The following is a 21,095-nucleotide window of genomic DNA, read 5'->3' on the forward strand; positions in this document are numbered from 1 at the left end:
ATTTTTAATCCATACAAATTAATGAATTTAAAAGGGCATGTTTATTGAAAATACATCCATATTGGTTGCTGTAATAAATGGCTTATGTTATGATCAGAACATTCAAAGGACATGTGCAAAACCACCTTACACACACTGGTGAAGAAAGAAAACGTGTCTTTGGCAAGATGCCCCTGACAAGTTAACAAGTTATCTACTAGTCAAAACGTACCCTTCACACAACTTAAGGATAAGTTATTTAAAAAAAATCTTTTTCTAACAGAAAAAAATAACCATGAGAAAAAAAATCCGACCATAACAATAAAGCTAATGATTTCATAAAAAATATGAAAGCAACTATTTGGTTCGCAAACATGTGACAGAACATTATACACATTTTCAAATATAAAGTGGTTCTAAAATTGTATACAGTTCCAATATTTTTTTTAAAGGATTCAGCTGATATGAAAATAGCTTGTCTTGGTTACATGTACCACAATCACACAATATTACTTTCTAGCTCACAAAAAGCATTAACATATAAAGAATTTTAGAGTGTGTTCAGACATTGATGTGTAAGATTCAATCATCTTACTGCTAATACATAAAGTTCACATTACATTTTCAACTATATAGAAATCTGTGAGACCAATGACTGAAACATTTGTGCTTTGCAGACATTGCAATGTGTGCATTTTTTAGGGTGCTACGAGGAAATCGGAAAAAAGAACACGTGCATGACAATGAAATGTAGCATCACCAAGTTCCAATTAATTTCAGAGAGTGGGAAAACTACAATTTCACTTAATTTGTAAGTTTCACACAGCACGCTCATAGCATTTTCCATGGCCCATTCATCATCAACATCTAATCTATAACAGCCCCTGTAAGATTTGGATTAAGGTTGGATTTAAAACATTTAAGCTCTTAAAGGCGTTTCAAACTAAGTCTTCCAGAGAAGATACATTAACAGAACTATTTGGTATATAACATTATAAATATTGCTTGTTAACTTATTGTATTGTTTGTCCATAAAACAAAAAACCTGTTGTGCAAAACTCTTTATTTATAGATATTTGGATATTAAGAAAAGCCAAGGACAACTATCAAACTTATTTTATTACCTTATCTGAATCTATGCTTTTTTTCTGTGTTTTTTTAATTCAAACTAAATTAACTAAAACTTAAGTCCCGTAAGATGTATTTGTCAACTCAACAGGAGGAGGAGCATTTTATACTGTATAGTGGGTTTAGGCGGTAAACTATTTGTGACACCAAAGTTTGAGGTCTGAAGTTGCCCATCTCAGTTATAATCTCTAAGAAACTTATCATTGTTCATCAAAGTTCTGCATTTTTCTGGGTAGTCATACTACAAAGAGTCATTCATTTTAAAATGATTGTGTACAAAGTGAATCGGTTGCATTCCATAACAATCAACAGAGGTCCATTTCTTACAGATGTAACAAAACCCTAACACACTAAATCATGTACTGCGATTTAAGACTGAATTAATGAAAGCATTTTCTGTTTTGATTTGTTTAGCTAAAAGCTCATTTATAAAGATAAATACACTTTGTGCAAAATAGGAACTGCTCACATCAAGATTTGTAAATGCACTTATACTTCTCTATCACTAGCAGGGCAAATAGAGAGCAACAAAAACAGCCAAGGCAGAGCGGTTTTTTAAACGCTGAAAAGCACTAGAAGTATGTACGGGACATCCCACACAGTCTTGTTCTAGTGTCCCTGTACAGTATCAGTTTGCATAAGCACACACTGTGGTAAATGCACATTGCACTTATCCAAAATGTTCCTGCTATGTTTTTTTGTCACTACGTACTGTAGTGTAGGTGTAGCCTGCAGAGAACTGCTTTGCAGAACTGTTGCAAGCACCCGGCGGTGAGGAAGGCTGCATTCATCCTGGGCACCTAATGTCCTGTCGTCACAGCTTCAGACTGTGTCAGTAGCTTCCGTTGCATGAGACGGACAACTGAAAGACACTCTGTGTGTGTGTGTGTGTGTGTGTGTGTGTGTGTGTGTGTGTGTGTGTGTGTGTGTGTGTGTGTGTTCTCAATTGACACAGGCTGTTAAAGGGCTTCAATTGCCCAAACATAACTCATAATACACAGGTTAAGGCCACTGTTCCAGTGTGGGGAGGAGAAGGCTTTCTCAACCTTTGGATCTGACTCATATTTAGTTGACATTCCCCCGCCTGCTCCCACCCCTGTTTTATCAAAGATGCACACATTCATAAAAATACTCACTCAGAAAGTATTTAGTCATAAAACATTTGCTCAGATACAAACGCATATGCCTCCATTCTCTGTCTCAAGTGCTCTCTCTCCTTCTCTCTATGAAACAAAGGTGTGCTGACTGTGTTTCAGCCTTGCGGCTCAGTGCTGGTGCTGTGGTGCGGTCCCTCCTGCTCGTTGATGGTGTGGAGGAGGAGGCACACTGGAGGGTGGAGCGAGGCGCTGCCTATCTGCTGAGCCGGTTGAGGAGATCCTGACGGCCCACGTGCGACCCGCCTCTCCAGCCCGCCCAGCGCCTGCTCCTCCTCCCCACTGAAGGAGGCACGATGGCCACAGCTGTCGCAGAAGTCGCCCGCCTCCTCCCCCTCCTCTTCCTCCTCCTCTTTGTCGTCTCCCTCGTGCCCCAGCAGGCTCTCTAGCTCCCTCAACTCCTTGCCTTCCTGGCCTGTCCCTCCAGCTCCACTAAAACCGCTGCTCCCACGTGTGCCGCACACACACACCTCAATCCCAGAGTCACCTGTGAATCGCCTCCTCCTTCCATTGGGGAGTCGGTCTTTGTCCTCAGCAGAACCCTCTGACGGGTCCTTTAGCAGGTGGTCCTTGCAGGAGTCGTCCCCACTTTCACTTCTTTTCTCCTGGCTGGTAAGTCCCTCCCTACTGAGCCCATCTGACAGCAGTATCATGCCTGAATCTTGTGCTGTCTGCATGGGCTTGTTGTCAGGCTTTGGCCTCAAGTCTAAGGTGGGGGTTTGTGGTTCCTCTGTGCTGGGTCTGCAACACAGACTGTCAGAGACCGGGGGCACCGGAGTGGGCTGGATGGTTGGACAGTGTCTCCCCTGCTGCTCAGGAGCCAGTGGACTAGAAGCCACTGATGATGGGCCTGTGTGTAAGGCACTGTAGGGAGGGGGAGGAGTCGGTGGCCGGTTGACCACCTCTTCGTAGTCAGGCAGGAGGTAGTTTGGCAGAAACCCTGAAGAGAAAAAGCATACATTTGAATATGCCCTGAAACAAATGTTTTATTTTATGTAAACACCATTGCCTGATTCCTAAACATTTCAGTACGACCTCACTGAACTATCTGGACCATTATTCAAACATTCATAGAGCAATAGGGAGAAAAATGTGACAAAACAAGCTAATTTCTGGGTCAATTGTGTGCTGAAGACTGTTGCAGCACTGTGCGAGATGGTGTCGTAACACTGGCGAGGTACCAAAAGAGCAATGCTGGCCGTTTCCTGAAAACTGGGGCATGCAAACAGGGAAGGTTCTGACGCTGTGTGAAACCAGGGATACATATCCGTGCAAACATTACATTTGAGCCAGGGACCACTGCTTTGTTTGTCACTAGTTTTAAATACCTTAGTTTGATGTAACTAGGAGACTACGGATTAGAAATGAATATTCTTGAAAAAAGTTATTCAGTTCAGCCCCAAGTTTTTCATTCCAAGAAACAATGAAGGAAGTGGGTGGACTACATGACATGGTCACCTCAACAGACCTGACACAGGTGTACTGTGAGTCATACGCTGCAGCTGGTAGGTTTAGTAATGGGGTCAAGTAATAAAAATGTATACAAACAGATTTAATGATCAAACAATGTATATACTGTGTGCACTTCTGGGTACCAAAAAGTGCAACAAAACTTTTTATTTTATTTTTTACAAAGCGGAAGATTAATGAGTTCAGTGTGGCGATTTTTTGTCCCATTGAAAAGAACTGACAGCTCTTCCAAGCTAAGATGTTTGGGGGAGAGAGGTTTAGGACCTGCCACTAACAACCATAAATACTTTTCATCAATTTAAGGCTGTTTTATGCTTCTGCGTCGAATCAACGGCGTACCCCCACAGACCCCTCTGCGTCAATGCTAACCCGAGCCCTCCGCCGTAGCTCGACGCGCACCTCCAAAAATTTGTAACTTTGCGTCAAGGCGATTGGTCAACTCATCCTGTGCCTACTGTGGGGAGAAAAGCAACATGCTAGATCACGGACATAAGCTTTGCAAATAAACTCTGACATATTTTGGTTACAATGACGGGGTTATCCGTTTGTAAAGTGTCTATATGTCAGTAACGTTTTGAAATTAGTACTTCGCCAGCAAGCAGTACTTTGTGGGCAGTTGTGCTAAAGTTAGCTTGCTAACATAACATAAACTGGCTCTCTCTCTTTCGTCGGAAATGGCATGACCCTTCGGAAACCACACACCCCCTAGCGTTCTGGCGGTGAAATGCACCACGATGCAAAGAAACGCGCTCAACCCCGACGCAGAACCTCGAAAGGCTCACGACGACATAGGAGGGACGGCGTAGCTACGGCGTGGAGTTGACGCAGAAGCATAGAACAGCTTTTAGGTGTAAACCTGGTATTCTGACCAGGAAGCCTTATTTAGTCCCTCAAGCTGACTTGACAATGATAAGCAAACCAACATTCAAAAATATGTTAACAATGTCTATGTCGACAAAAATGACACTCTCAGCTCTGCTGCGTTTCTAGTTCCTTATCATTATCAACTTTGTTTTGTTTGACTGGTGGTAACTACACATTACTTTAAGTTTATAAAACAAAATTGTTTCTGTGATAACAAAGTTCACACTAGTTGACGTTCACAGAGTAGTATTCATGTATTTTAAAGGGGAACTAAATTCATACATGTTACTCCTAGAGTCTAAGTCAAATATATTTTCAAATCCAAAAACTACAGTGCTAAAACTAGAATGTGTGATGCCATCATGTATAAAGTGTGGAACTCCTCCATGGGCAATGAATTGGGAAAGATGTTATTTATGTCACTGAGAGCACCCAGGGGAATGTTCTGAGAATATGGGAAACTTTTCTGTTTCAGGACTGAAAACACTACAATAGAATAAAGCTCATTAGGGTATAAAAAAGAAAAACATTCTGTGGGTCCACAAAATGAGTCTACTATTCATTGTCTATGGATCAGCTCCAGACTTCATACTTGATGGCATCACAAGTTTAAGACTTACATCTCTGGTTTCTGGCTTTGAGAGAGAGTAGCTCATGTTCACAAATATTGATTGAACTTTCCTCGGCCATGGAAAAAAAAAAAACTAGTGGAATTCTTCATTTAAGGTGGTGTTCCCCTTTAAGTAGCTAACGTTATGTGTTGTTTTGTTTTCTTTTTTTTGGAGCGCACACCCTGCTGTAAACAACATTAATATCACCATATAAAGTTGTTGTAGCAAACTTGTTAGCAAACAGTGGACTCCTTACTAATATTGCAGACACAGAGCAACATTAGCATTCATTTGGAGTTGTGTTTCTGTCCACCTGGCAAAATTAAGTCCAATATTCTCTATACTTTTGGCTCTGGTTTGCTCTGCGCCAACTCCTGAGAAAAAATGTCTGTCTCTTTAGCTGCTGAACGCTCCAGTATGTTCACTAGTCGCAAACTTTGTGTGTGCGGTTTATTGATGAGCAGGTAGTGTATGGTGGGTTTAATCTGAAGTTTTTGGTATAGAAAAGCTACACATCAGGTTTTATCATCATGTTGTGTGTGTGTGTATGTTGGAGTGGTAGCTCTTACTGAAGTAGAAGGGCACAGAGGGGTAGTTGTGTGCTTCGCGGTAAGCGATGAGGTTAATCTCATGCTGCCGTTGTTGCTGCTGCAGCCGGTGTTTGGTGCGGCGATGGTGACACACACAGCAGCAGCTCAAAATGAAGATGATTGCCCATACCAACCAAAACCCTGAGGTGAGAGAAAGATCAACACTGTCATGTTATGTTTAAAATGGAACTCCAGCAAAATAGATCAAAAGTAAATGGGATTGTTGGCCTGATATTTTAAAATAAACTCACATGGTGATGAATAGGTTCAAACAGGAAAGATTGTGCTGTACGATAATGGAAATGTAGAACTGTACTGTACATAAAGGGCCTGCTGCTAACACAAACATAACACTGCAGATCAAATAATGCCAATATCTGGTTCTAGTGAAACATTCACATGCTTGTACACCGTATGTATTGCATTTTAAATTGTATGACATAGAATAACTTCAATCATCATTGAGAGGTCCAAGTACAGTTTTTATTTCTAGAACAAGGCGCTGAGAGGCTCCTCTATGAAGCAACCCAATATATAAGACCACAGAAAAACATTCCAGCATAATGGGATTGTTTAAGAACAATCTGTGCTTTTTCTCTATGATATGAAGTACTAATTTTCTACGAAGGCATTATTTGTAGAACTGTACTATCTAGAATCCAGTCTAAACAGCAGTAGAGAGCAAAAACTGGCGTCAAAAACGTGTTTATGTCTCTGCCAACCAAGTTGCAGTTTACATCCATGTATGTCTAGACTCATATGTAGTGAATTTCATTTAATAAATTTTTTTTTTTTTAAATGTAGTTTTTGGCAAAACATGAATGCTTCACACACATCTTCAACCTGGCAGCAGAGATCTATGCAATCAGCACAGTTTAAGATTAGTGTCACCAATTCAGTATGTGAAGAAATGAGAAATATTGTCACAATCTGCCCTTCTGTTCCTGAGTTAAGGTGTTGAATAATGGCCAGAGAAGTGTGTTTGCAGAATAGTATGATGTCACAGTGAAGTTAACCTTTGACCTTTTGGATATAAAACACCATCACTTCATCATTTTATCCTATTAAGACATTTATGTGAAATGTTGTCAGAATTAGCGTAGGAATTCTTAAATAATGGCCAAACACTTGTTTTATGACCATTGTGACCAGTCCAGGAGGATGCTAGTGTCAAATATGAAGACATTCACTCAAGGAGTTCCTGAGATATCGCGTTCACCAGAAAGGGACAGACCTAAGGTCACAGAGACCTTGACCTTCGACCACCAAAATCTAATCCGTTCATCCTTGAGGCCAAGTAGATGTTTCCCTCCAGGGCTTCCTGAGGTATGAGTTTTCATGAATGGGACAGACTGACAACCCAAAAACATTATGCAGGCCATGGCTGTTGCCAGCGTGGAGGCATAATAAAACTACATAACTTAAAGAGGCCTAAATTGTGACACAGTATGAGTATGGTTTTAGATATCTTAATAGCGCAAAACAGAACATAATTTACCTCAAAGGGCACATATAATAACATACACATGAATATTTATGCCACCAAATGAGCTGAAATCCAGTTACTGTACATATAGAAAGGACATTTTAGACCCCTTCATTTGATAAGACTAAAAGTAGAATATCTGGTTCCAAAGAAATATGAGGCTTTTTTTTAATCATCCAGCAACATATAAATGTTCATTTTTCTCTGAGAACAGGCAACAATGAAATGCATGAGACTGAAATGTTTTCTATGGGTTCAAGCTCGTTTGGTGGCATGTAAATACATGTATGCAGTAAATGTGGGCTAACATGGCGTAACATAACGTATCTAATCACACAAACTCATAATGACTTGATCCTTTAATATTTTTGAGCAACATGAATTCATGATACATCCTGCATTACTTCCTGCATTAAATCAATCAAGTAATGCATTTTTTACACCTACATTTTGTACCCTTATTATGAAGTGTTACCTAATAACTTAGGGTAACATATACTGTAAGGTCTGCATGTAGAAAAAAAAAAATTTAAAAATGCTGCCAGCATTTGTTTTGTTTACCAAATCTTCCACAAATAGTGAGAAAATAAAAGGAAAATATGTCATTAAAACTACATGATGTTGGCAGTGCAGTCCAACAATTCAAGATCAAAGCTGTGATAATATAATTTATGCCGAAATATTAACTGTATGTGTTGCCATCCGGTGAGCTTCATGCTATTGATATAAGTGAGTAGTTCTGCTCCACATCACAACCTGGTGCTGCTAAAACATCGTGGTTGGAGCCTGGAAGGGAGGACCACAGCTACTCCTAAGAGTCAGCATGTGTAGCACGATTACTGCACTATTCTTACACCCTATTGCAGAGAGCATTTTGGAAACATACTCCCTCTTGTATACAAGGATTCCACTACTTGAGTTTAAACCACGCATCCTACCCTGACCCCAACATCAATGCCTGTTGTTGACCACATCCTAATGACCTTAATGAAACTGAGAAAGAACTTTGTCATGGTAGATTTGGACAAGGCGATTTAAAAAGGTTAAGGGGTCATATCAGTAACACTGCTGGAGCATGGATAGACATAATGTCAAAGAGCATGCCAAAGATCTTATTTCATTGCTGCCTTGTGAAAAAATTCAGGCTACGTTGTCAGACGTTTAAAGAACACTTTCCAAACACATGTAAAGTAAGACATTTAATACTGCACTTAGACATGTTTCCACAGTTCATCAACTAACAACTAATACACAACATACCTGAATATATAGTTAATTTAAAATGTTTTAACATTTTCAAAAACTAGAATGAAATATAGCTAATACATCCATCTATAAATTGCAGGAACGTCTGTCTGTCTGTCTGTCTGTGTTATGGGCATATCTCTCGAACTGTTAGTCCGATGGATTTCACACTTAACAGGTGTCTTGTTACGGACACGAATAAGTGCAGTGCCAAGTTTAACGTTGTTTGGATTAGAAATGCACAATATATATCGTTAAATATATATCAGTAAAAGAAGCACACATTGGCTTTTGCCCCTCTGGCACTGCAATAAGGTTGCCGAAAAAAAGGTGCTTCAGATTATTCCTTCGCAGCGCTGTGCAATGCGAGAAAATCTCAGAGCTGAACTGGGCAGACACGGCACTTTTCATCAGACTCACCCTGGGTCGGGTTAATTAAGTCTACTGCTAACAACACAACACTAATAACATTACAGTCGCCAAAATACCCCCACGAGTCAAATCCCCCACGATCATACCACACGAGACAACACCGTCTCTCTCTCTCTCTCCCTCCGCACACACACACACACACACACACACACACACACACACACACACACACACACACACACACACACACACACACACACACACACACACACACACACACACACACACACACACACACACACACACACACACACACACACACACACACACACTGGTGGTTGATTAATGCAGATATATGATTTTTAACTCTCATAACAGGCCAGGTGGTTAGTACACTGCCATGAGTCCATGAGGCCAATGTCTGATTACTCCACATTTTCTTTTTTTAAAGATAATTTTTTGGGCTTTTCTGCCTTTATTCAACAGGACAGCTAAGTGAGAAAGGGGAGAGAGAGGAGGAAGACATGCAGGAAATCGTCACAGGTCAGATTCAAACCCTGGACCACCGCATCGAGGCATAAACCTCTAATTATATGTGCACCTGCTCTACCCACTGAGCCAACCCAGCCACATTGATCCACATTTTCAATTGGTAAATTGACCGGATGTTCTCGCTCTTTTCACTTCCTGCCCAGCTGTTTGAACGCCCCGCGGCTCGGGTAAAAATAGACCTGGCGCGTATCTTTAGCAGACAGGAGCGCCGCTTCACGCACGCTTCTGGGACACGGCTGGTGGATTATCAAGCATTGCAGACTGATCTCATGAAATGGCGTATGTATGACACGCCAATTCGTATGCTATTATTGGCACGTTATCAAAACGCATACTCGCTTTGTAGCGTGTTTATCAACGTCGTTTGGCCTCCATTGACTTACATTACCTTGCGATTGCGTGTGAATTGACGCCGCGGCGAGTAGTATGAAAGGGCGAAAATCCGTGTAGGGAGGGTGGTCGAGGTGGCGGATGGGTCAAACACAGGACTTTCACCCAGGAGACCGGGGATCGTGTCCCTTGGGTCACATTTCCTAAAGTCAACTGTCGCTTTCTTCTTTTCCTAAACCCAACCGGTTCTTCTTTACCTAAACCCAACCCTGTTGTTTTCCTAAACCCAACCCACTGGAAAATAGGGGTTAGAAGAAGAACAAAAAGGAAAAAGGAAAAACAAGATACTTACACCAGAGCTCATAGTAGTAGCTGCAGCACTGGGACTTCCCACAGCAGTGTCCGGACTCACAGACGTAGCTCTGGTTGTTAATACCTTCACAGTGCAGTAGGCTCTGAAAGAGAGATGCAGTGTCACTTTAAAAAAGGAACCTCAACTCAACCTCAAAAAAAAAAATGCAATGCCATCTCAAGGCATCCAGTTACGATGTGCAGTGCCAATAAAAAAAGCCCCTCACCATGATTTTATTTTTTGACTCAGGGTGAAATTACATTTGTTCTGTGTTTTACACTGATCAACAAAACAATGTTCATTGCCAAAGTAAAAAGAAATCTCTAAATTGATCTACATTAAGTCCAACTAAAAAGTAGAACAAAAATGGTTTGGGAAATATTTGCCAATGTCAACTGCTTTTAGGAGCTGTAGAAAAAGTTCAATTGAGATCAACAGAGCGTAATAAAGTACTGGAAAGGGATTTGGGGTTAAATACAGCACATTATTATTACATTATGTACTTCTAGCTTCTAACTACACAGCCCAGTCGAGTGTTTACCCAGCTGGGTAATGATGAAAAATAAAATGGTTTACCATGGCCATAACATTTTTGTGTTTTTGGAGTGCTGCTAATCCTGTTCATGAGCTATTGTCACTTTAGCAGAGCACTCTGCAGCGCACCTGTCTTGCATTGGATGTCACTCCAGAAGCTCATCAGAATTATGAACATTTGCAATTTGTCCTATTGTTCTGAATTTTAACGTTTAATTCAAAATTATTTGGTTTCAGTTATTTTCCTGGTGGAATCTTCTCATTATAGGGCTTTCAATTTTAATTTCATGGTTAACTACTAAAATCCTTGTTGCTTCTTAGCCCAGACAACCAAAGTGGTTTGACCTGACCAACTAACTGTCATCATGGCCTCCAGCACTACTGTCAGAAATCTAGGAGTTATTTTTGATCAGGATATATCCTTTAACGCCCATCTAAAACAAACCTCAAGAACAGCCTTTTTTCATCTTCGTAACATTGCCAAAATTAGGAATATCCTGTCTCAAAACGATGCTGAAAAACTAGTCCATGCATTCGTTACTTCCAGGCTGGATTATTGTAATTCCCTACTGTCAGGGTGCTCAAATAAGTCCCTTAATACTCTTCAGCTGATCCAGAATGCTGCAAGCTGACAAGAACTAAGAAAAGAGATCATATTTCTCCCGTATTAGCTTCTCTGCATTGGCTTCCTGTAAAATTCAGGATTGACTTTAAATTCCTTCTCCTGACCTACAGGGCCCTAAATGGCATACCTGTCAAGTTTTGGATTTGAAAATAAGGGAAATTTTCCAGCGCCCACCGCAAGCAGTCCCACCACCCCAACCAAGCTCCAGTATCCCTTACATTTTAAGACAGGTGTTAAAGAAAGCTAAAATCACCACTTGATGCAGAATGCTGAAAACATTTACAATTTATAACATTGCTTGTCTTTACATTTTATTTTCATTCCACACATTCTTTTCATTTCATATTGCTTTTTTTTTTACAGTTTTTCTTTTCATTTCACATAACTTTTCTTTACTCTTTTAGTGAGTTATTGTACAAATTTGTTGCAGACTTTGCATTCTTTAAGATTGTTTTGGAAGGAGTGTATTTGTGGGCTGGGCCAGAGTGGTTTACAGAGTGTGTTACATGAGAGTAGAGCGCAGACAGTTCTGTTGTCTAACGTCATCCTATTCTCTGTAACAATCTTTCGTACCATGCTAAACACCCTTTCTCAACTTGCATTGCTATGGGGAATGCATAGTAAAGCCTTCATAAGTTTTGGCAGCGCACCGTCTCTGTCGAAGCGTCCATCATCCGTCTGTTTTTTTTTCTTCTTTTTTTCCCCCCGCGTTGTCACTCATCTGACCTCACACACTAAACTCGCGACAACTGCCACCTACAGAACCTGTAGTAGGCTACTGCAGGTGGCAGTTATCGCGAGGCTAGTGACAGAGCTCAGATTGGGAATGTTTTTTTTTTTTTTTTACTCCGCTCGGACCCGGGGTATTATTTTTTAATAACGCAGGTTAAAATACGGGAGATTTACGGGAAAATACTAATACGGGAGGACGGCGGGAAAGAAAGGTAAAATACGGGACTTTCCCGGCCAAAACGGGATACTTGACAGGTATGCTAAATGGTCAAGCACCATCCTATCTAGAACAGCTCCTAGTACCTTATTGTCCCACTAGAGCACTGCGCTCCCAGAATGCAGAATTACTTGTGGTTCCTAGAGTCTCTAAAAGTAGACTGGGGGCCAGTGCCTTCAGCTACCAGGCTCTGCTCCTGTGGAACCAGCTCCCAGTCTGGGTTCGGGGGGCAGACACCGTCACCACATTTAAGAGTAAACCGAAAACCGTCCTCTTTGATAAAGCTTATAGTTAGGGAGTGAGGAGTTGCAGCGTCCACCTAACCCGGCCCACCTGCTTCTCTTCGTAGTCATCAGATTTATTTATCATATAATCAATAATATAGTGAGAGTAGAGGGAGGCAGGCCAGTACAGCCCTAACCGGCAGGGGAGAGTCGAAGCCCGACCAGGCACCTCTCTCTAAGCTAACCTGCCTCTTTTAGTTATGCTATTATAATTCTAGACTACCGGGGAAATTCCTTCCTTCCTATGACACACTGAGCTGCTCTCTCATCTCTGTTTACACTTGTTTCCTTTTGTATGCATCCTGTCCCAGAACTGCTTGTTACTAACCTAGCTCTGGGGAGTTTAGTCCCCAGAGTCCTTAGGTTTCTTCTTGCCTGCAATGCCCAGCCGCGTCCGCTGCATCCACCCGTGCTCTGCAGTGCCACGTTACATCCCGCAACGCTCTGTTGCAATGTTCATACGCACATATAGGAGACTGCACTACTCAGTATGACACGATGTGCCCTGCTATGACATGAACTACAACGACTACCTTCGAAATCACTGTTCCATTATCTTTAATGTGACTATTATTGCCACTGTTCATCACACCCCCAACCGGCCCCGTCAGACACCGCCTACCAAGAGTCTGGGTCTGTCCCAGATCTCTTCCTAAAAGGGAGTTTTTCCTTTGGAAATTATAGTGTGGTCTAGACCTGCTCTATCTGTAAAGTGTCTCAAGATAACTCTTGTTATGATTTGATACTATAAATTAAATTGAAAAATGTAATTGAAATCGTGCGAGCACTATGTTCTTTCTAGCAGAGCAAAGACTGCTGCTACTTTATGTCCCAAAACAAATCTTACAACTGATGGTAGTTGCTTGAGTCATTTTTAGAGTGTCCCCTCTTTTGCCTGCATTTTGTCACATAGTACAAAGAGCACAGGTGACCTGACAGGTAACATTGACAACATCTCTGTTCTATTCAAGTGTCCTAGTGAGTCGGCATGCGCAAGACCAGGACCCTGACACTGAAACAGCTCTAATCTTACTACCTGTATTTACAACTTTGCTTTTCCTACTGTGACATGTCAACATGTCTACTGTGAAAAAGGCCTATTTCTGATATTAGTTGTTCTTGAGCTAGTTAATTGTGTCCTCCTTTTCTTCAGTTTAGAAGTTTTTTTTCTTTATCCTTTTTTTTCTCCTTAAGTTGAGGGGAGGTCCGTTATATAAGTCTGTGGCTTTGTGACTTCTCCTGACACATTTCTTATTTTTCCTGGGGGCTTTTTCTTCACAGTGTCCTAGTTCCATACATTACAAACATATTTCTAAACAGGTTTTCAGGTACCATCCTCTAAGTATGGTGTGTAGTTTTTATACACTGAAAAACAATGACAAAACAGTATTCTCAAAGAAAGTCAGTATGCATACTTAAAGATTTTTTTGAGAGTGCTGTTGATGGACATTACTGTCCCACAATGCAATTCACAAAATGAAAGGGAGGCAATACTCAAAGCTGCAAATACATTATTATACAGTAAAAGTTGATTTCTTATATACTTACCAGAAAAAAAAAACTGTATACTATAAAGATTAGTATATAGTGCATCATTTGCACAGTTAGTAAATAGTATAGGATTGGAACTGGGCATTTTACATGCCTAGCCCTGATCTTTGATTTAGAATAATAATAACTCTGCAGATATCTAAGTTGTAGCCAACATTTATACTTAGCTCTGAAGTAAACAACTTAGCCACTTGTGGTGGAAAGGTGTTTAAGGCCCATATCAAGTGTAAATTTCTGAAACGCAGCCAGCGCAAAATAACTCAGTATGTTGCCGCAGATCTAATACACAATTTCAACTTAAAGGTTTAGCTATGACCTAATCAGAGCTTCAAAATTTCAAAATGTGTTTGACTCGACAGTCCACTTTCATGCAAAATCAATTAGGCATTTGTCTCCACTACAAAAGTCTGTTTTAACTGTCAATATAGCAAAATAGCAGCTATGCATGATTAAAAAGTAAAACTGACTTAGAGTATTCATGAACAGGACACAGGCAAGGCCATAATTAGATCAGACAGATCTGCATAGTGCCTAAAAGGAGCACTGTAATCAAAATCCTCTCATGAGAAAAGTCTGTGGATTTTTCCAGGAAGATCCCTCAGATGTTTTCTTCTAGATTAGCTTAATGATTAGCTAGACACAGTTCTTAAAGAAATATAGTTTTGCTCTCTATAGATTACCAGCACAGGTCCCAGATTGTGAGGCATGATGATCCAGGGTCCAAAAATCCCAGACAAGTCCCTCCAACCTCCTGGGTCATTATCCCAGAAAAGAAGTCAAACAGCTCTCAAACATACTCTCACTCCCTCTCCCTGCCTCCCTCTCTTTCTTCACTCCCTCTCCCTGCCTCCCATGTCCACACACACACACACACACACACACACACACACACACACACACACACACACACACACACACACACACACACACACACACACACACACACACACACACACACACACACACACACACACACACACACACACACACACACACACACACACACACACACACACAATTGCTCTACGGAAATTTCCAAGCAGAGCAAGCTCCTAGCTGGGCCGCTGCATGATGATACTGTAAGGCATACAGGGCGGTGAGAGGTGTGTGAGGCGTGGAGAGAACGGCAAGAAAAGCACGGAGAAAGCCAGACACAGAGCAGTAACACAGGAATGGTTCGTCACACACCAGATCAGCACAAACCAAGCTGCTTACAAATGTGTCCACAACCTCAAACCCGAAAGATTAGTCATTTCTCAACAGCTGTTTCAACCTTATTAACATGTCATTTACAACAACAACAAAAAACAGCACCAACATTTAACAACAGGATTTAACTGTCTGTGTAATAAACACAGGATGTTTCTCCACTCTGTCTCTGATAACTTCAGCTGTTTTCACTGACTCACTTACTACCCTCCACCATGTGGAGTGCCATACTTGGCAGGCTGAGTCCTTCTTGCAATTCGATACAGATAACCATCTAGATTGTTTGGGTCTTTAGCCCGCGCTGCATAAAGACAGCAGAGTACTGAAGGGGGTCGGGCTTTCATAAATAGGCCTTCGTAAAGAAATAGTGCTCCATGTAATCTTAAAAAAATTAGTTTCCAGTTATGGACTCTTTCCAGTCTTCTGCTGAAGTTTTTTTTTTATTATTATTATTCTTTTTCCCATTTCTACTTTACATTATATTATCTACAATGCATATTTGCAATATTTTGTAGATATTTGAAAACTTTTCTTTCACTTTATTTTCAATCAAGTCATGTATTAAGGTACTCCTGCCCCATTACAATCCCAGTAACCCCTTTCCTACCCTTCATACCCTTTTTTTGTTTTCTTTTTGTCTTTGTTTGTTTTGTTGTGGTCTGGTTTGTTTTACTTGAGTTTTGAAGTTATTTTTTGTTTTCTGTAACTTTAACTTTACATTTATAAAAACTATGATTGACTCTGAAGTAAACAACTGTCTGAAAGATGGTGAAAGAACATTGTAATAAAGTAATAAAAACAAAACTAGGTGGTAAGGTGTCCATCACACAGCTGAACCTAAAAAACACAAATAACCTTTACCTTATAAGACAGACAGCAAAGAATCCGGACAGACTAGATTCTACCTGTCTCTGATCAAAACAGGCAACAATGAAACTATCCACCTCTCTCATGCAATACTACCAGATTAAAGGCAGATTTGGTTACCATTCCAGAAATGATTGCTGCGTTCGAAAATAATCAACCTTAATAATGAGCAGCTGATGAAATGAGCAGACAATGAGCACAGTTCAAAAATCCCCTGGTGACTATCAAATACTGTTACTGGAGATAAGTGGCTACAGTTCTTAGTTCATTCTGACTGCACAGTCAGAGTTGATCCACTTAGCACAGGCCTGTAGGACTTGGCAAGTTAGTTGATGCAAGACCTCGCTGACCCCTTATTTATCATTCTGTCCTGCAACAAAGAAAGGTGCTCTTTCATAGTCATCAAGGTTATGCATAACAAAACACCACTGATGCGTTACCAGCAACCGTTAATGCCATACACTCCCCCCAAAGAACAAACTTTAACAGCTGAGGAGGTCAGTTCAACAAGCACAAGTTGCCTCATATCTAAAAGTTATAACACATGGTATGCTTGCCAGCACTTTTAGATATAAGATTTAGACAAACTCTAGCTGTTACTTCTAAAGTTTCATTTCTACTTGTATTTTGGGTTTCTACTAGAACATGTTAAATTAAATGAAACTAAATGATCGAAAAATACAGCTAATACTGCAAAAAAGAGACATGTAAATCTTGCTTTTTACAATATGGGACCTTAAAATGACTACAATAGGTTAGACACAGAACTGTTTGTTCAATACCACAATAGATCCAATTTTCAGCACTAATATTATGTACACTGTATATATTGTAATACTCATCTCTTTTTTTTTTTTTTTTTAAAGATAATATTTTGGGCTTTTTGGACCGCTGGCCTTAGTGCATGGCGCACATGCTGAAGCAGGTGAGCTACCTATATAATGCACATTTTTATAATATATAAAATATATAATGCACATATTTTTATTTTCATTTACATAAATGTCTTACTTTTAATTTGTTTAAATATTTCCTATTCTATTCTATTTCTATTTGTTCACACACACACACACACACACACACACACACACACACTCACCTAAAGGATTATTAGGAACACCTGTTAAATTTCTCGTTAATGAAATTATCTAATCAACCAATCACGTGGCAGCTGCTTCAATGCATTTAGGGGTGTGGTCCAGGTCTAGACGATCTCCTGAACTCCAAACTGAATGTCAGAATGGGAAAGAAAGGTGATCTAAGCAACTTTGAGCGAGGCGTGGTTGTTGGTGCCAGACGGGCTGGTCTGAGTATTTCCCAATCTGATCAGTTACTGGGATTCTCACCCACAACCATTTCTAGGGTTTACAAAGAATGGTCTGAAAAAGGAAAAACATCCAGTACGCTGCAGTCCTGGGGGGTGAAAATGCCTTGTTGATGCTAGAGGTCAGAGGAGAATGGGCCGACTGATTCCAGCTGATAGAAGATCAACTTTGACTCAAATAACCACACGTTACAACCGAGGTATGCAGCAAAGCATTTGTGAAGCCACAACACGCACAACCTTGAGGCGGATGGGCTACACCAGCAGAAGACCCCACCGGGTACCACTCATCTACACTAAAAATAGGGAAATGAGGCTACAATTTGCACAAGCTCACCAAAACAGTTGAAGACAGGAAAAATGTTGCCTGGTCTGAGGAGTCTCGATTTCTGTTGAGACATTCAGGTGGTAGAGTCAGAATTTGGAATAAACAGAATGACAAGATGGATCGGTCATGCCTTGTTACCACTGGGCAGGCTGGTGGTGGTGGGGGTGTAATGGTGTGTGTGTGTGGGGGGGAGGGGGATCCCTTTCGCCTTCAGAACTGCCTTAATTCTTTGTGTCATTGATTCAACAAAAGGTGCTGGAAGCATTCTTTAGAAATGTTGGCCCATATTGATAGGATAGGGTTAAACACGGTATTAGTATGGTGTTCCTAATAATCCTTTAGGTGAGTGTATATATATTTTTTTCTTTTTTTACACGAGAATTAGGGCTGCACAATATATGTTTTTTTTTTTTATTGTCATCGCTATATCAACTGGTGCAATATACCAAAGGTTGCGACACATTGCGAAAGACACTCAGGGATTTGTTCTGTTAGTTGAAAGAAAATATCAGTGGAAAACTGCACTTTATAATGTAAGGTAGGGTAATATTTAATTTAATGTTCAATTTGTTCAATAAAATAAAGTTTGAAATTATTTCCTTTCATTTGTTTTAAATTCAACATGCAACTTGTTGTGTGAAATGCAGAACTGAGTACACTTTAATATCGGTTTATCGACATTCAACAACGTTATCGCATTACATTACATGTCATTTAGCTGACGCTTTTATCCAAAGCGACTTAGAATTTCTAAATATGTCAGAGGTTGCACACCTCTGGAGCAACTAGGGGTTAAGTGTCTTGCTCAGGGACACATTGGTTGATGTATCGCAGTGGGAATCAAACCTGGGTCTCCCACACCAAAGGCATGTGTCAAATCCACTGCGCCATCACCACCCACTGGACCGCCTATTTTCCTCATATCGTGTAGCCCTATCGAGAATGGAGCATTTGTAACAAACCCAATCCAGAGATCAATAAAGTATTTTGATTGATAAACAACAGCCACTGAATACATCACGGTGAGAAAGCTCATATCAGCAGGAAGTGCACATTTTTGACAAATCAGGAAACTGAAACAATACAGGTCTTGTGGATAAACTGGTTAAACAAGAAGAAATGCATATAATCAGGCTGTAGATAAGATTTAGAAAGGATGCCCGGCTCAGAGATCTTTGAGCACATTAGCTACTGATAAAACAAAGAGGGTGATATTTTGTATGAAAGGACTGATTACATCCTGGTATGGGTAATTACTGAGAGGTTCTCTCCCACCTTTTTTACGACAAATGGAATGACAAATAGCTCACATTTACAGTAACTACAAATTATTAGGGAATTACGTGACAGGGATGCCAGTGACGGCATTAAACTACATTATCATTCAAATTGATTTAGACTAGCTTGTGAAGTAGTTGTGACATATCCTTGAGTCTCTTATCAGCAAAAATGCAGATACATGAATGCAGAATGTTGTTACTGCATCTATTTACTCATGCTACTGTAAGTCAAACATGCTTGCAACAACATAATGCTAAATCTGCTGCGTTGCCACACACAGTTATAAATTAGTCTTACTTAGTAGTTTGCAAGTTTGTGGTTTCATACTCATGTTGTGCACACTTAGAAGTTTTCACTTAACAGTCATATGACCAAGAATGATTACTGACTAAATATAGCCTAGGCTATACCCTATGTTAATTGCGGTTAAGGACCAGTACTGGATGCTGACTAATCAATAAATCACTCAAATTATGCATGCATTAGTGTACCCATAAGAAGCACAACAATATATAATATTGCCAACACAGCATGTCTCGAAAACTTGTAGTGTCAAAAAGGTAAGACTGCTGAGATTATAACAATGTCATTGTCAACACACGGACAATAAAATCTAATGTTATTTTTGACAGAATAGCTATTAGGTTCATTAACTAATATAGCCATTTTCAGTTTTGCTGGCAAAGATTAATACCAATAAGTGCTAGCTGTTATGTCTAACGGTGTGGCTGCATTCATACCTGAATAACTGCTTTTATTTTTTATGCAACTCACTTCTGGCTAAAATGTTAATCCTTTACCATAAACACAACAGAGCAAGGCCCTGGCTCATAAGTGTCCCTTTACTTCAACAGTGCTAGGTACGTTAGCTATCGCAGTTAGCAACTGAACTCAGTCAGCATGCTAACATCTTTCTTGACAGCACAGTAAGTTAACGCAAGCCACTAACGACAACAGATATACTGTGCTGCAATAATGCAATAAGTTTGCTAACTTAGCCGGGTAACTAGCTAGCTAACAGCCCTGTGAGAGAGAGAGCATTGTTTTTGACTGCTCAGCCTTACCCTGTCTGCTGCGGACTCGGTGGGGTTGACAGAGCCAACAGCGTGCAAAAACAATCCCATTTTAATAGCCGAACATACGCCTCTCATTCCTCCAAAAAAGTAGATAACGTTACAGCTTCGGCAAAAACATACGCATGCAAACACTGTTGTTCACAAACTGTGTCCGAATATCCTCAACTATTTCGCGGGCCCTGTCGCTCTGAGAGGCCGCTTCATGCGCCGCCTCCTCTGCGTACTCGACATTTCAACTAGGCACGGTGCTGGCGCAACTGGTTGCTGTCGGTGCCACTGATACAGCTGTTACACAAGCCGTTCCTCCAGCAAAGGCACTCTGCCTTGGTCTGCTGGGTGTGGCGTGGTCACCTCTACCCGATCCATGTGCGCAACGTGATGGGCGTTCAGTTGCGTGGATCGCCCATGGGATCGCCACTAGTTTTGCGGACTGACCCGTGATTGGACAGCTCGGGCCAGCTGGGAAAGGACTGACCAATCACTGATCGGTGCGTCTCTAGTGCATTGTTATCTTCCTGGGTTCCCCTTCTGAAGTTTATGGGGACACATGTACAAAACACTGTCATCTCTTCTCAAGTTTATGGGAGCACTTGTTTAAAATCATCTCTTTCCTCGCGACCCTTTAACTACGTTATCCCCCTCCCCCGTATTATACCGTATTCAATGTAAAAAGTGATTGGAAAGAAGATTTAAATTGTACACAAGGCCAGTGAAATAGAACTGAATTCCCTATTTCAGACTGAGGCTTGCAAACCTAATACAGTCTTGTATAACGAGCAATTCATCTTTTAACAATGTTCTTCATCTTAATCCAACTGCCGTCTGCTGAAGAAACGTAAACTATCCCTTCAAAATAAACATTGTAACTCTCAAAGGCTCTGGACCCTATAACAAAATCCCATTCATTGTGTTGTATTGGGGTGGAAGCAGGAGT

General features: G+C 40.6%; 1 protein-coding gene across 2 annotated transcripts; it reads right to left on the minus strand.

Moving 5' to 3' along the window:
• Positions 1 to 22: 22 nt before the first annotated feature.
• wbp1lb (WW domain binding protein 1-like b) lies at positions 23 to 21,039 on the minus strand. 2 transcript variants are annotated; one of them, XM_039810142.1, is made up of 4 exons: positions 20,150 to 21,039; positions 10,134 to 10,236; positions 5,776 to 5,937; positions 23 to 3,201 (listed from the first exon to the last, which is right to left on the minus strand). In XM_039810142.1, the coding sequence occupies exons 1-4, from the start codon at positions 20,234 to 20,236 to the stop codon at positions 2,360 to 2,362; spliced, it is 1,194 nt and encodes a 397-aa protein (XP_039666076.1). In that variant the 5' UTR covers positions 20,237 to 21,039; the 3' UTR covers positions 23 to 2,359. The 2 variants fall into 2 exon arrangements, with proteins under 2 accessions (XP_039666076.1, XP_039666084.1); XM_039810150.1 differs by lacking the exon at positions 20,150 to 21,039 and adding an exon at positions 14,757 to 14,906.
• Between the last annotated feature and the right edge of the window lie 56 nt (positions 21,040 to 21,095).

The sequence above is a fragment of the Perca fluviatilis genome, chromosome 1 (assembly GCF_010015445.1).
Source record: "Perca fluviatilis chromosome 1, GENO_Pfluv_1.0, whole genome shotgun sequence".
NCBI classification, from domain to species: Eukaryota; Metazoa; Chordata; class Actinopteri; order Perciformes; family Percidae; genus Perca; species Perca fluviatilis.

Coding starts and splice junctions, on each gene's coding strand:
- wbp1lb (XM_039810142.1), bottom strand. CDS start 20,236: ATGAGAGGCGTATGTTCGGCTATTAAAATGGGATTGTTTTTGCACGCT. Junction 5,938..10,133: donor CTACTACTATGAGCTCTGGT/GTAAGTATCTTG, acceptor CTCTCACCTCAG/GGTTTTGGTTGGTATGGGCA. Junction 3,202..5,775: donor CTCTGTGCCCTTCTACTTCA/GTAAGAGCTACC, acceptor TTTTCTCTTCAG/GGTTTCTGCCAAACTACCTC.